The sequence below is a fragment of the Barbatula barbatula genome (genome assembly GCF_947034865.1).
Source record: "Barbatula barbatula genome assembly, chromosome: 3".
Lineage (NCBI taxonomy): Eukaryota > Metazoa > Chordata > Actinopteri > Cypriniformes > Nemacheilidae > Barbatula > Barbatula barbatula.
This window is the reverse complement of record NC_136764.1, coordinates 16,145,760-16,163,015: the sequence shown is the minus strand read 5'-3', so window position 1 is coordinate 16,163,015 and position 17,256 is coordinate 16,145,760. Positions and strand designations below refer to the sequence as shown.

Below are 17,256 nucleotides of genomic sequence, written 5' to 3'. Positions count from 1 at the left end.
CCTCCAGCCATTCCTCCAAGGCCTGTTTTATGGCTAAGAGTTCCCTTTTGCCGATATCATAATTGGCCTCTGCAGGTGACATCTTGCGGGAGAAGGCACATGGGTGTAGCCGCGGAGGATTCCCCTGCCGCTGAGAGAGCACCGAACCTACCCCAGTAGTGGATGGGTCAGTCTCCACCACTAACAGGAGAACCGGATCAGGAAGGCTGATCTTGGGCATAATCCACCACTGAGGCACGTCCTTGCCATAACTGGAGTAGTCAATCGTGTACAGAAAGAGGATCAGCCGCCTGTCCGAAGACCTCTCGCAGATGCTGTACATGGGTCTCAAACTCAGTTCCTGGAGGGCCACAGCTCTGCACAGTTTAGCTCCAACCCTAATCAAACACACCTGATTCAGCAAATCAACATCTTCAGGATTACAAGAAACTTCCAAGCAGGTGTGGTTCAGAGCTGGTTGGAGCTCAACTGTGCAGAGCTGTGGCCCTCTGACTCAACTGTGCAGATGCTGTGTGTAATTTTTGCAAACTGCATCCAACCGCTCACTCCACCCCTTCCTTTCGAAGCACTTCAGATTCCGAGAAAGGATTAAGATGTTGTCACACTTTCACCTCTTTCCTGAAAGAGATAATTTAAAATGCGCTCTGTAGAGCAGTTTGTCTGTTTAGGGCTACTGTAGAATCAACATGGCGACATGTCAACAACATTGTATGTAAGGGGACCTGTGGTCTCTGTAGATAGAAATAGCTCATTCTAAGGTAATAAAAACACAACGCTTCATTATATAAGGTCTTATACATCTCTGAAGACATATACTATCTTGCATTTCAGTCAAAAAACTACACACTAGTCATTTAAGCAAACTGGACATTTAAGTACATTAAATTAGTCAAAATAATCAGTTTAATAATAATCAAATGTTAGAGTAACTCCAAAGTTAATAAAAAAATTGTTACGTTATAAAGTACACTATTTTATATATTTAATTACATGAATGATTTTTTCTGTAAACAGTCAATAATTATTCTTTACCAACGATTATAGTGCAGAAGTCTGAAATTTGGTCATCAAATAATTCTCAGCTTATAACTCAGTGTAGAGTTGAAGAAAACATCCTGAGATTGTATGTGCACGGAAAAAAAACAAGGTGTTCCGAAATGCAGCATGGGCAAATAGGCAAATAGTACACCCTGTGAATCAATACAAGTAATCCTCACAACTACTGTAAAAACAAAAATCCCAGAATATGATATTTGTCTAATGGTTCTCTATTTAATCAGTTCTCATCTAATGGTTTATTGTCATGAGTCACTTATAGAGATCGATTTAATTTTGAACGTTTGATAGCCCAGCCATCTGTGTCTAAACCTCCACAAGTAATGACAGCCCTTGAGGGCTCAGGGCTCATTGGAATTAACCCTGAGCATGTGATCAGCTACAGCAGGACTCACCTGTTTCCACTGCCACAGTAGTTGATGTGAAGGCATTTGTGAAGGAGGTAAACTCTAGATGCATGTGAAAGGCACCTGTTCAAATCACGTAAGTTTTACCAATTGAACGAATACTTTTAGCGTTAAACTTGCATGCAATGAAAAGTGCAGTAGGTTTTGAAATGTTTTTAAAAGCATGCAGTGTTCATGCTATCATGTAAATTATGCTTAAATCGTTTTGGTTATGATAACTGTGATGTTCTTTCAATTGTATATATATTTAATTTAGTACTAGTAGATTGTTGCATTACAATGCAGTTTTGAAACCATTCGGAAAGTGTTATTGCGAAGCAGAGATGTTAACACCTCACCTTTAGATGTAATTATTCTAACCAAACTGGTTCCAGATGTTTTGTCATGTGCCAGAATTTCTAGAGCCATCAATTCTGTGAATCAATGCAAACAATGTGAAATATGTTTAGGAAGCACTGGTTATTATTTTCTCTTTGCTTGATGGCGTACTAAAAGTGTGCTGTTTGCTTAATGTCATTTTTAGCATTTTATCTTACAGCTACTTTAATGTATCATAAAACAAAAGCACCAGCTGAATTGTATATTTAATGTTGTTTGTTACAATGAGAATATAATTTCAATTTGTATTCTTATTCTCATTTTATCGATTCTTATTGTGATTGACAGGCGATGCGATAGCTATATTACTGCTGCAGGCAAGGGCGGTTTGTAAAAAGCATTTTAACTTATTTTAGGATTATAAATCACTTTCATCTTCAAACTGGTTAAACCAGACATGTCCTAGTTTTGTATCTATTAGTTGTTTTCTATTTAATAATTTTTGATTCATTTTATTCTTAAATAAATGTTTAAAAATCTAAATATGAAGCTGTAGACTGACTATCATCTGTCATCACAAGTTAAAAAAATCTTGCTCATGCCAATAAGAATTGAAATGACGCAGCACTTCACTATTGACTTGCATGGTGGTTTACAATAAAAAAACAGAAACAGTATAAAAATAAATAAATACTAGCAGATACTATTTACATTAGGTCAGCCCACCAATATGTGATTGGAATAGAGAAAGAATAAAAGCAACGCGATTTCAAACATTACACCTTAAGCCACTTAAGTAGAGTGGCATTGAGTTGAAAGTCTGGATAGTGTGGCACAGGAGACATAGTTTCTAATTCAACTCTTGCACTTATTCAACTCATTTCTAAGTTTAGGTTTAGGGTAAGGTTGGGGGTGTGGCTTTAATATATTCAATGGATATTAGTGAATAGACACATTAAGAAAATGTATTACATTTATTTTTGATAAAACATTTTCATTTACGGTAGAAATAGCTGCCCAAGGCAGCAATGCTTTTTACACTAACCGGAAATAGCTGTATTTCCTGTATTAAGTAGTTAGTTGCATAGATACTTCTATATAGTGGAAGATAACATTACTATTTGCACCTCAGAATTGTTGTTTATTAAATATTATGCAGTAATAAATCCATTATATTTTTTTAATATACATTTTTAAGCAACTTGTTGATATATTAAAGCCACACCCCAACCTTGCCTTAAACTTAATAAATAAAAATGAATGTTAAGTCTTAAATCAATTTAATTGTAAACACACACCTTTATGATCTGTAATGTGATAGAAGAGCGTAAAAGAGCATATTCAGCAAGAGTTGAATTAAAAACTGGGTCTCCTGTGCCACACTATACAGACTTTACCCCTTAAACCACTTGAGTAGATGGCATTGAAATGGCATCGCTTTTACACTTTCTCTATTCCAATCACATATTGGTGGGCGGACCTAGTGTTAATAGTATCTGTCTTTATTTATAAAAAATTGTTTACACTGTTTCTGTTTTTTTTAGCTCAAATTCCTCTTACTATTAAACCAATGTTGCACATTGTACAGTACCATATACACTTTAAAAAATAAAGGTGTTATCTGCTGTTTATAGAACCATTTTTGGATATTGTTCTTTAAAGAGTGGATATCACCTTTAATTTGAAAAGTGTATACTGTACTGTACATTGTGCAACATTTAGTTAATAGTAAGACTGTATCAGGGGCTAAAACGGGGGCAGAATAAAAATGCAGAGTAATTTAAACAGAGTAGTTTGTTTGAAAAGGAAATAACTCCCAAATCACATTTCAACAAGTCATGAGGTTGAAACTTAGTTAAAGACCAACTGCTGTTGAGTTTCGATAGAAAGTTGTGCACTCCACGGAGCAACCGTACTGTTAGTAGCCTATCCAGTGCATACACAAATGTTTGTGTAGCGTTTAACTACTACAAGACCAGGAGGAACACAGAGAGTTTCATAGTTCAGAAGGCCCCAATGACCCAACTGTAGTTTGATTCATATTAATTAGAATGCACAATAAAAAAATATTTTTGAAATATTTTAAAAACGGAGTCTGTTTTTGCAAATTAACTTTAAAATTAAGATAAAATTAAAGATGCTGTGTGTAATTTTTGCGAACTGCATCCAACCGCTCACTCCACCCCTTCCTTTCGAAGCACTTCAGATGCCGAGAAAGGATTAAGATGTTGTCACATTTTCACCTCTTTCCCGAAAGAGATAATTTAAAATGCGCTCTGTAGAGCAGTTTGTCTGTTTAGGGCTACTGTAGAATCAACATGGCGACATGTCAACAACATTGTATGTAAGGGGACCTGTGGTCTCTGTAGATAGAAATAGCTCATTCTAAGGTAATTAAAACACAACGCTTCATTATATAAGGTCTTATACACCTCTGAAGACATATACTATCTTGCATTTCAGTCAAAAAACTACACACTAGTCATTTAAGTAAACTGGACATTTAAGTACATTAAATTAGTCAAAATAATCAGTTTAATAATAATCAAATGTTAGAGTAACTCCAAAGTTAATAAAAAAATTGTTACGTTATATAGAACACTATTTTATATATTTAATTACATGAATGATTTTTTCTGTAAACAGTCAATAATTATTCTTTACCAACGATTATAGTGCAGACGTCTGAAATTTGCTCATCAAATAATTCTCAGCTTATAACTCAGTGTAGAGTTGAAGAAAACTTCCTGAGATTGTATGTGCACGGAAAAAAATCAAGGTGTTCCGAAATGTCTTCTTTTGTATTGCTGAGAAGAGACAGCTCGAAGGTAAAACAGTGATCAATGAACTTTATGGGCTTCACTAGTCTGTATAGGTATTCTGACAGGCACTTTGTGACTTTCTAATACTGACATCCATTCTTTTTAATCTGGAAGGCAGCTCAAAAGGCTTGTGGCCATCACATGGGGGTCAGGTGGTGGACTACAGGAACTTAAACGGCCCTCTCCGCCACATGCCACAAAAAATATAAATTCTTATTCAAACAGCATGGGCAAATAGTACACCCTGTGAATCAATACAAGTAATCCTCACAACTACTGTAAAAACAACAATCCCAGAATATGATATTTGTCTAATGGTTCTCTATTTAATCAGTTCTCATCTAATGGTTTATTGTCATGAGTCACTTATAGAGATCGATTTAATTTTGAACGTTTGATAGCCCAGCCATCTGTGTCTAAACCTCCACAAGTAATGACAGCCCTTGAGGGCTCAGGGCTCATTGGAATTAACCCTGAGCATGTGATCAGCTACAGCAGGACTCACCTGTTTCCACTGCCACAGTAGTTGATGTGAAGGCATTTGTGAAGGAGGTAAACTCTAGATGCATGTGAAAGGCACCTGTTCAAATCACGTAAGTTTTACCAATTGAACGAATACTTTTAGCGTTAAACTTGCATGCAATGAAAAGTGCAGTAGGTTTTGAAATGTTTTTAAAAGCATGCAGTGTTCATGCTATCATGTAAATTATGCTTAAATCGTTTTGGTTATGATAACTGTGATGTTCTTTCAATTGTATATATATTTAATTTAGTACTAGTAGATTGTTGCATTACAATGCAGTTTTGAAACCATTCGGAAAGTGTTATTGCGAAGCAGAGATGTTAACACCTCACCTTTAGATGTAATTATTCTAACCAAACTGGTTCCAGATGTTTTGTCATGTGCCAGAATTTCTAGAGCCATCAATTCTGTGAATCAATGCAAACAATGTGAAATATGTTTAGGAAGCACTGGTTATTATTTTCTCTTTGCTTGATGGCGTACTAAAAGTGTGCTGTTTGCTTAATGTCATTTTTAGTATTTTATCTTCCAGCTACTTTAATGTATCATAAAACAAAAGCACCAGCTGAATTGTATATTTAATGTTGTTTGTTACAATGAGAATATAATTTCAATTTGTATTCTTATTCTCATTTTATCGATTCTTATTGTGACTGACAGGCGATGCGATAGCTATATTACTGCTGCAGGCAAGGGCGGTTTGTAAAAAGCATTTTAACTTATTTTAGGATTATAAATCACTTTCATCTTCAAACTGGTTAAACCAGACATGTCCTAGTTTTGTATCTATTAGTTGTTTTCTATTTAATAATTTTTTATTCGTTTTATTCTTAAATAAATGTTTAAAAATCTAAATATGAAGCTGTAGACTGACTATCATCTGTCATCACAAGTTAAAAAAATCTTGCTCATGCCAATAAGAATTGAAATGACGCAGCACTTCACTATTGACTTGCATGGTGGTTTACAAAAACAAAACAGAAACAGTATAAAAATAAATAAATACAGGCAGATACTATTTACATTAGGTCAGCCCACCAATATGTGATTGGAATAGAGAAAGAATAAAAGCAACGCGATTTCAAACATTACACCTTAAGCCACTTAAGTAGAGTGGCATTGAGTTGAAAGTCTGGATAGTGTGGCACAGGAGACATAGTTTCTAATTCAACTCTTGCACTTATTCAACTCATTTCTAAGTTTAGGTTTAGGGTAAGGTTGGGGGTGTGGCTTTAATATATTCAATGGATATTAGTGAATAGACACATTAAGAAAATGTATTACATTTATTTTTGATAAAACATTTTCATTTACGGTAGAAATAGCTGCCCAAGGCAGCAATGCTTTTTACACTAACCGGAAATAGCTGTATTTCCTGTATTAAGTAGTTAGTTGCATAGATACTTCTATATAGTGGAAGATAACATTACTATTTGCACCTCAGAATTGTTGTTTATTAAATATTATGCAGTAATAAATCCATTATACTTTTTTAATATACATTTTTAAGCAACTTGTTGATATATTAAAGCCACACCCCAACCTTGCCTTAAACTTAATAAATAAAAATGAATGTTAAGTCTTAAATCAATTTAATTGTAAACACACACCTTTATGATCTGTAATGTGATAGACGAGCGTAAAAGAGCATATTCAGCAAGAGTTGAATTAAAAACTGGGTCTCCTGTGCCACACTATACAGACTTTACCCCTTAAGCCACTTGAGTAGATGGCATTGAAATGGCATCGCTTTTACACTTTCTCTATTCCAATCACATATTGGTGGGCGGACCTAGTGTTAATAGTATCTGTCTTTATTTATAAAAAATTTTTACACTGTTTCTGTTTTTTTTAGCTCAAATTCCTCTTACTATTAAACCAATGTTGCACATTGTACAGTACCATATACACTTTAAAAAATAAAGGTGTTATCTGCTGTTTATAGAACCATTTTTGGATATTGTTCTTTAAAGAGTGGATATCACCTTTAATTTGAAAAGTGTATACTGTACTGTACATTGTGCAACATTTAGTTAATAGTAAGACTGTATCAGGGGCTAAAACGGGGGCAGAATAAAAATGCAGAGTAATTTAAACAGAGTAGTTTGTTTGAAAAGGAAATAACTCCCAAATCACATTTCAACAAGTCATGAGGTTGAAACTTAGTTAAAGACCAACTGCTGTTGAGTTTCGATAGAAAGTTGTGCACTCCACGGAGCAACCGTACTGTTAGTAGCCTATCCAGTGCATACACAAATGTTTGTGTAGCGTTTAACTACTACAAGACCAGGAGGAACACAGAGAGTTTCATAGTTCAGAAGGCCCCAATGAAATAGACTATTGACACCCCTTGTTAGGATGTGTGTCATACAGCAAGAAAATAATCAACACACACAGGTTTGTTTCACGATAATACTAATGACCAATGCAATAAACTAACCCTCACACTGCCTGATTTATGTGCATCTACTAATGTTGACCACCAAATATGTCCTCATAAGTCATTTTTTTTATATTTCTTAGGATTTATTTAAACATTTGGTCCTCACAATGGCTTATAAAATGAGTGTTAACACAATTCAATTATGCTACAGAACACAGTTTCAAAGACATTTATAAGAGATACAGGGCTGAACAATATGGACCAATGGACCAAAAGTATATGCTTACAAAACTTACTGCTATATAGCCGGTGCAGTCTATTTCTCAAATTAAACAGGATCACATATAGCATGACAAAATCACTAAATGTTACAGTTTTTTTGACAAAGTGGCACAAAGTGCCATTGATAATCATTCCTTTGCTTGAACACAAAGGGAACGGACATTTTGCTCCATGCAACTTTTGCCTTTTGTGAACTCTTTCTCTACGAAGTACAATTACTGGGTATTCTGCTATAGTATATGGACTACCTGACACGAGGTAAAGTTACTAGATAGAAACACGAAACCTTTTATATAATCCTACTGGGTCACATTTTGACGCTTTGGGTATACAGCAATACGCAACAAAGCGCTAGGTCCTATATAAATGCATCACTCATTCACTTTGTAAACTAAACTGCCCCAACATCTCCTGATATATGATATCCTACACCTAAGAAAAGTCACATTATTTTAAACGTTTTATCTCAGCCATTCAAATTAAATGTGGTAGGGTATTATGATTCTGCTTAAAGGTCAGTTTATACATGTTAAACCTTTTAAAGTTTATTTATAGGCTTAGACATGCTGGATTACTGCATTACTGATTTGTATAATCTTTGTACAGGACCACAGAGTTCTGGGATAGAGGATCACTATATTTACTGTTGTTCTAATGCTACGCAACACAAGTTGCCTTTTAGTGGTCCAATATCAGCGACTTGAATACGTTTCAGTGTTGTCTAGATAGTGACCTCACTAGAATTTAAGACACCACCGCAGAGCACTACTGTCGGTAGACCTCCAACTCAAAAAAGCTTCCAGTTGGCGAAAGGGGAGGGTGGTTCCCAAATAAACCAACGCGCAGCCTCAGCGTCGAGGCTTTGGGCGCTGATAAAGTGTCCTCGCAATTTTTATCGTAAAGGCATGGACGAAGGCAGGGGTAAAGAAGAATGCGATCGATAACATGTTAGCCAGAGGGTTTTAACGACCGACGGAGACAGGTACCGTTAATGTGAAATGTGCGTTGTGCCGATTTGTGGTTTTACCTCTTCAGCGCTTGACAAACTAACTAGGCGGCGTATAAACCATATAATATACGCATGTAACTTACGTGTGATTTAAAGGCATTCACGTAGAATTGTGCGTTTGTGGATGAGTTTCAAAGCCGTTTGGACTGTGTTTATGTACAGCTGGCTAGCTGAATGAGCGCAAATAATCTGCTGTGCTTTAGGCCCGTGAGCTCATGTTATCCCACAGCGTTTTACTTACATTCTGCTTTACACAGACCTGTTGTGCGTATGTGGTCTGATGCGTGGAAATGTTCGCGGTTTGTCGTGTTCGGTTGAGTATCTTGAAGGCTGCCCTTCGGTTTGCCTGTGTGAAGTGCGGGTAAACCGTTAGCTTGATTGCGGTCTCAGGCTGGGAAATGCAAACATCATCCAGGATCGGGATGTCGCGATGACAGTATCAGACAGCAGTTTGCCTGCATACTTCCAGATAGTTTCAACGTTGACTGCTCATCTGTAACGTTATCTGGCGGTGCAGGTCGGTTGTGGTTTAAGGATCTGAATAGCCAGATACAGCTGAGCAATGGCCACGGGTGTGTATCGTACTTGTTTTAAGATGAGACACACCATTAAGTCTTTACGTGTGTTATTAACAGACTAAAGTATTGAGACGTGTCTCTAATGTTTGGTACCTGATGTTGTTTATTTTGTGTGCGTCATTTGTGTAAAGCAAAGAAATCCAGGACTTGTTATTTTTACCACATAGTAAGTTCTCGTTAAATGCAAGTATCATCCTTTTTGGTAGACATTCGCAAAATGCTAATAAATCAGTTCTCGTATTATGAATATGGTTTAATGGAGTTTTTATTTGTTGATGTCCCTAAATTAAATTAATTGTTTTATTATAGTAAATGAGTAAATATACTATATATACATTTTTGCTTACTGATTACTGTTTTTATAACCATAGGATGACAAAAATGTCGCGGTTAAACTATGGTTGTTTTTTTTTCAAAAGTCTGAAATGCTCTAGATTTTATTGTTTGCTATAGTGGCATGTCAGCGCATATAAGGGTCACGCATATCTAAATAATACAACTATTTCAATATTTTGTTTCTTTATTTAAAACAATGTTCTTTGTATGCGTTCTTCCTTATGTTCTCGCTATACGTCATCAATAACCATCAACGACCGGTTGCAATAATCAAGAACTTAAAAAAACCAATGCATTGAATGCGTCCTTGCGCGTACTGAACCCGCTTGAAGTCCCATAAGTCATTGCGGCGCGTCCATCCAAGCAATACCGGTCTCCCCGAGAACACAAGTCCGTTCTTTGAGAAACGGCATGTTTTATGTTTCATGTGATATGTGATAAACGACATCTTTGCGACACGCTAAAAATGTATGGGAGCAGCTGGGAAAAATTAATTGCTGAAATGGGCAGAATAAGTGAGACTTCTGGGAAAAGGTCTTGCATAATTTGTTTGCAGATGCCACTTGGTTTCATGTTTTGTCGTGGGCTGCTATGAAATGTATACACTTGTTGCCATGTATCTTTTTGGACCACTGTGTTGTGTATGTATAATATGGATGTCTATTTGTCATCATATTTACGTAAAGATTGTGTGTTCTTTGAAAGCTTAAAAAGTTATCATTGGATCTGATTTGAACTTGTTTTAAACATTAAGGGGTGGTTTCCGGAGAGGGTTTAGACTAGTCTCGGGCAAAAAAATGTTGGTGCTATCTTAACTGAAAACTCCTTGCACTGACAGATCTTAAAATATATCTGTGCCATTTTTTTGTCTCAAGATGCACACTATTAATGTGTCTTTGTAAGGGATGTTTGTAAAACTACCTAAAAATCCTAATGTAACTAATGCCTAGTCCTGGTTTAAACTAATCCCTGTCTGGGAAACCACCCCCAAAGGAAATATCTATTATTGTCTTCTCAAAGCACATGACATCATTTGGCTACAGTCTTGATATGCAGTATATGCTTCTGTGCATAATTTGTATGTATTGTATTATTGTTAATGTTATGAATATAGTGTAATTATTTACGCAAGTATTGTCTTTTGCTGTTTGTATTAAAAATTAAATTGACATTTTTGAGTGTATGATGGTTTTAGCTGGGTGATTAATTGAATTCTTCCCCATTCTCTCTGTTCCTTTTATCTTTTTATATAATCTTTATTTTATAAGTGCCTTGCTTTTGCACAGTAAATATTGGTTTAGATCAAAATACTTGAATAGTGTGTTGCATTTTCCATGCCTAGATACAAATGCATTTAGAAATGACTCTTTTTACATAAAAAAGGCTGACTGCTTTTTTGTCAATACTTTGCTTCTAATGTACATATTATTTAAATGCAGTCTAATGTTTTTTTATTAAGTATATTTAAATATTTTTTATATAAACTCAAATGTCAGGCTCTGCTGAAATCGAATAATAAGAGCCTGTCTCTACTTAACCACATGCTGTGAACATGTGATTCAGTTTCTGTGTATCTTTCTGTTCTGTTCCTAGGTGATGTATAACACGGTACCATGTGAATGATTAAGGAACATGAAGCCTACACACAAACTACTGTTCGTCCTGTGTCCCATGCTGGTCTTGGGGTTCATCTACTACTCTTCTGGGAAGCTCCATTTGCATGTATGGGGCCAGAAGCCACGTGAGTAGTTCTGAGGCCTTGTATTACCATCTACTTGTTAACATGAGTCGGTTTGTGACCTCTCTGTACACTGATGCCTTTTGGTCTGTCAATATGTATGTCTGCCACTGTTTGTTTGTTAAACCCTCTGACAGTTAAATTATTAAGCTTGAAAGCCCACTTGCTTGCTTTAGTGCTGCTTTAGGACTGATCACGTCTCAATGTGATTGTGTTGTTTCGTGTTGCACAGGATTTGCATCACAGTTTTCACAGAGCTCACGTTTTGTCACAGTTTGATCTAAGGGAATAATTCAGGTTTTGTCCATCTGGGCCATTTAACATAATAAAAAAAACAAGGTTTTTAAGGATCTTTCTGATATAGAAAGTTTCGAAGGCGCGAGTTGTTTAAGTTCGGTTTAATAAATGTTTCTGCAAATGAGACTTGGTTCTCCGTGTTTCTGATAGGATTTTGTGAAACTGTGGCGCTGAATGACGTCAGATGCTAATTAACATACAGTGATATCAGGGATGCACAATATTATCGGCAAGCAGATATTATCGGTCGATATTGGATAATAGATAAAATATGCAGGATTTTGTCTCTGGAATGGTGCTACAATGGTTCAGGCAGTGTTTCCATTAAGATATTGATTTGCTCAGCGGCGATAGTGTGGCCGCGACGAATAACTTAATATGGGAAATGGACGACACAATGATGTGTTGTTATGAGACGTATACAATTAGTTTTTTGTTTGTTTTGAAACTGGCGGGCCGCCATAGTCTTATTAATGAATGGGAAATACTGGTTCAGGTCTTACCTCTTAGGAAGGTCATTTAAAGTATCTTGGAGAGGTGAGGTCTCTGAGTCCCAACTTCTCAATACAGGGGTGGCTCAGGGCTCAGTGGTTGGACTGTTGCTCTTTTCCATATACGTGACATCCCTAGGTTCTGTCATTCGGAAACATGGCTATTCCTGTCACTGCTATGGGGGTGATACACAACTCCACCTGTCATTTCAGCCTTACGATCCGACTGTTTCTGCACGCATTACAGCATACCTATGCGACATTTCGCTCTGGATGAATAACTATCACCAAGACTTCCATCTTGCACAACCCTCTACAGATGATCCGGAATGCAGCAGCAAGAGTGGTCTTCAATGACCCGAATAGAGCACACGTCACTCCTCTCTTCATTAAGTTACATTAGCTCCCTATAGTTGCTTGCATCAATTTCAAGGCTCTGCTCTTGGCCTACAAGACCACCACTGGTTCCTCACCCCTTATCTTCACTTGCAAATGGAGACTTATGTTCCCACAAGATCCCTTCACCCTGCAAATGAACAATGTCTTGTAGTGCCATCCCAAAAAGGTAAAAAAACACTATCACTTACCTTCTCTGGATCGGTGCCGCATCTGTGGAATGATCTGCCCGGTGCTAAAAGATCAGTAGATTCTGTAGCCATCTCTGCGAATCTGCTGAAAACACATCTCTTCCGTCAGCACCTGACCGACTAGTTCTGACTTCTATCTCTTTTCTAATCTTTCTATAAAAAACTGACTGTATGAGACCAGCGGGGTATTCCAGAAAGCTGGTTATGTGACATTCCCAGGTTTTTTTAAGGGTTAGTTAGCTGATACCCTCAACTTTCATTTCCAATAACGGACATAACTTTCAGGGTATGTGAGTAACCATAGTAACTTACTCTCTGAAGATAACCTGCTCCGAACAGGTTATGTTCTAGTGTTAGTTCATTTTAAGGAAATGGGCGTGGAAGCACAGATTATGTTTCCAATCTCACCCATCGCAATTCAGCATTCACAACTAATTTTATTATTAACTTTATTATGTAATATTTTAAAATGAACTAATCTTTAAACAAAATAATGCAAGCTTTTATTGTTTAACTTTATATATTTATATTTAATACTGTATATACTTTGAATTAAGTTTATTACATCTACAAATATCACTGGATGAATATGCCCACCTTAAAATATTCAACAGTTAAAGGATGTTAATAGTGAAGTATATTAACTGCAGAGTAATTGCATTTCATTACATGATGCGTTGGTCAAAGATAGTTGTGGCCTAATGTTAAGAGAGCCAGACTTAAACTCAAAGGTTGCAAGTTCGATTCTCAGGCTGGCAGGTTTCTAAGGCTTTATAATAGGTGACCCCCCCCCCTCCCCCATGGGAACTAAGGCTACTATTCACTTATTTCTATTTATGACTTTAAATCCATTTACTAAAATATACATCAAATACTTAGACTTAAGGTTTTTCAAACTGACCGTATTCCTTAAAAATGTATTTCTGATCCTCTGCCTGCTCTTACAGTTTATTATTGAAAGGGCTTTCTTCAAATTACAATTAGCCTTTCAGGATAGGCCATTTCCACCTCTTTTAACATTTGGAAAGCCATGGCCTTTAAGCTAACAAAGTCAAACCAAAAAATTAAAATGGATATTTGTTTAATGCATTCATTTAAAATTTATATATTGCATGACATATTGGACATGTAACAGGACGTAACGTTTCAGGTCACAGGAGACCTTCATCCGCTATTGCAAATCAATTATCTTGGTCTCCATTAATATGAGCAAATCAGCATCCGTTCAAAATAAAGCTGGTACGTTGCAAAGTCAGTTTTCATAAAACCAAAGTAGATTTTTTTTAAAGGAACAAATTAGAGGTTCAATATACAGCCTACACAATCAGCAATGTAATTAAATACATAAAAGTATACTGGTAGAAAACCATACACGTGTTCAATTAATTGTTTCAAACATCTCAAAAAATCTAACGGAGATGAAGACAATTACACAATATTTATGTTTTTTAACTTTGCACTTTATACACCGATGCAGATTTAAATCTTTTGAGCAAAAAACCTGATTTATAACGTTGTTTCATGGTCAAAACCCTTAAGCCTCTTAACCGTTTCCACGGTGAGTCGTGAAATCAGTTATCCATTGACAATGTCTTCATGTTGTTTCTGTGGGCGAGCGTTAACTCTAGGTAACTTGTGGGAGGATGATTAAACGTACCCTTCAAATGTGTTCTGGAACCCACATACCCCGAGTAAGCAAGGTTTGGGTTAATCAACCCAGAGCTCAGGGTTTAGCTGACGGTAAAATAACCATGCTTTCTGGAAAACATCCCAGTTCTACTGCCCTTACAGTGTGCGCTTTTTGTTGTACTTATGTTGTTCCAATTACTTCCATTGTTTAACTCATTTGTAAGAAGCTTTGGATAAAAGCGTCTGCTAAATTACTAAATGTAAATGTAAATATCGGCATCGGCCGATAGGAAATATTGCGCAGATAAAAAAAGACTTGTTGATTATGTGTAGTCGTTCTGACATGAGTGTGCACTCTCAAAATCTGACCCATCAGTCTTATGAATATAATGAGCCCATGCACACATGATTCATATTTCACAAGCACACGATAAAGTTTGTTATTTCACAGCTGTATTTTTAAGTCTATAGCACAGTACTGTACTCCTGTCGTGTCCAACTATAATTCAGTGAGCCATAATAAGTCAGTTCAGAGTCTGCAGGTATTTCTGAATGTATATTATGAGTACAAAAGCTCATAGTTCATGGCAGATTGCTGTGTGAAACTGTGAAAGCTTTCCGTGTTGCCCATCACTGTAAATACAGCAGTCGTTTACATTGATGCTAAGCTACAGCTAAAACTATCGTCCATTAAAATGAGAAATGATCAAGAACTCACTCGAAGGTTCTCAATAATGCCATGATAGTCTTTTTTTCATCATAAAAAAAGACAGACTTGCAGTATATCCACATTCGAATCGGCTACAATGACTTGGAAAATCTCGACATTGTATATCGGCAGAAATATAATATTGTGCATCACTAGATGTCATCACATAGTTTTAAGTTACAACTTCAGACCCGTTTCGTTTCTACTCTCTGATCATTACAAACAGCTGATTGCCCAATAAATATGTTCTCATTTACATCTTTTCTGGCGGCCCGAAATAGCAAAATGAATATAGCGAAAAGAAACACTGGTTGTAGACTTAAATGTAATTTCAGTAACTTTACTGAGAAATTGTTGACTGAAGTTCAACCTGGCTTCACCTGTAGGTAGGTTCTAATGTAACGGTTGACTGACTGGCTGGTGAAAAGGCGTGTGTCTGCATTTGTCATATTGGAATGTAGGGCTGCACAATTAATCGAAAAACGAATCGGGAGTACAATTACGGTTAAAACATTTACACATAAGGCCTCAATTACAGCTGTCCATTTTCGGCAGTGTGTTTGAGCCCCGAGTACAGTGGCGAAACCTTAAAATTAGTGTTTTTATTTACATTATATTACAGTAGTTTTGGGTCCATTAATAAACATTAATAAACATTTCAAAGCTTCAATATGAAATCGATGAATCGAAAATTATAATCGCAATAACAATATAGAGGTGAATAATTGACAATTATGATTTTTGTCATAATCCTATTGGGATGAAACATGCATCAGAATTCTGCCTCAAATAAGTATGCACCGAGACACAAAAATCTTCAAAATTTTGGATAATTGTCAAATTTGTGAAGAGCTTTGTCGAAGTGCTCTCGTGAACTTGCACCATAAACTGACATGACAGAGGAGAATAAATTGATTAGAGTCGTTATTTTGGTTTGTTTTTCACACATAAAGCATCTCGTCACGTCAAAAAAATGCAATTGAGCCACTATGGGCGGATGGACCAATTTAACAATGTCTTTAGTACTTTTCTGGACCTTAACAGCAACTATAACCATTATGTCTTACTGAACATGCTTTCTTTTCTATTTTGGGCTGAATATTTTCGGTTGCCGAACATTCGATGCACCCCTAATTTACTATCAGATCCTTATCATGATCAAAGACTTTTCCATTTTCATGCATCCCCAAAAACTTCTCTGCAAATGTTTTTCCAACCACTAGAGGGGGATAGAGCACTACTTTAGGCTTACAGGTTAAAAGTGGGTGCTGGTGGTTATGCTGTATGTCCACTCCACATGGGTGAGCATTTGTTTCACATTCAGAGCGTCTCACAGGAAATTACATCTTATTCACCCTAGAAAAGAAGCTGTAAGCTTAAACTTGTTTCAAGGCGTCTTGTGTAAATTTTTTTTATTTAAGACAAATTCACACACTTATCATTAATACCCTCCTTTTCTTGCAGGTTCAGTTTATGTTGAGAATATTTGAGACTATTTCTATGGAAATTCCTAAGCTTTGCCTTGCTTTTATTCTACAGATAAAATGTGGTTTCTATTTACGCTCAAGCTACATCACCCACAGAAATTCAGACACTTTGCCCGTTCTTGGCCATAAGCAAACTTGATGTATAGGCAAACCGTGGAGAGATCTAAAGAGCTTGGCGTGAGCATTGGCCTCAGCATATGTGATGGTCTGATAGATAGAATGTTCCACAATGCCATGCAGCGCAGCCCTCAATAAACTGTTACAAGACCTCCTGCATATCAGTCACGAGCAAACTGTGCTATCAGTGTCCTGAGAGCAACTCTCCACTGTCTAATCTCAGTCCACACGCACTATCATAGCAGGATGTTTATCATGTACAACACTAACTAACACTCAACATACTTTCACATGCTGCTGGGAAACCAGTCAGCTCTGGTGCAGACAGGTCAGAATGGTCCTCGTGTCCTTGATCTGCAGAGGGCCCTGAGTTGTGTAAATAGTGTGAATATGATTGATATTCTACTTGATAAGACATGTTGATTCTTGGTGGGGGAAAAAGTCATTTTCATTGCCCGGACTGATGATGAGACAAATAACTATTTAG

The 17,256-nt window shown here is 36.5% G+C and overlaps 1 protein-coding gene across 12 annotated transcripts in view; it reads left to right on the top strand.

Annotated features, from left to right (window-relative positions):
• The window catches only part of st3gal3b (ST3 beta-galactoside alpha-2,3-sialyltransferase 3b), a 61,385-nt gene that overhangs the window by 11,437 nt on the left and 32,692 nt on the right, over positions 1-17,256 (top strand). For 3 of the 12 annotated variants that reach the window (XM_079452078.1, XM_079452087.1, XM_079452077.1), the window contains exons 1-2: positions 8,641-8,773; positions 11,308-11,455. In XM_079452078.1, the coding sequence (XP_079308204.1) occupies positions 11,347-11,455 (109 nt within the window). In that variant the 5' untranslated portion in view covers positions 8,641-8,773; positions 11,308-11,346. Of the gene's footprint in view, positions 1-5,122; positions 5,197-8,596; positions 8,792-11,307; positions 11,456-17,256 lie in introns of those variants that run through there. The other 9 variants (XM_079452083.1, XM_079452080.1, XM_079452086.1 and 6 more) reach the window with 7 other exon arrangements.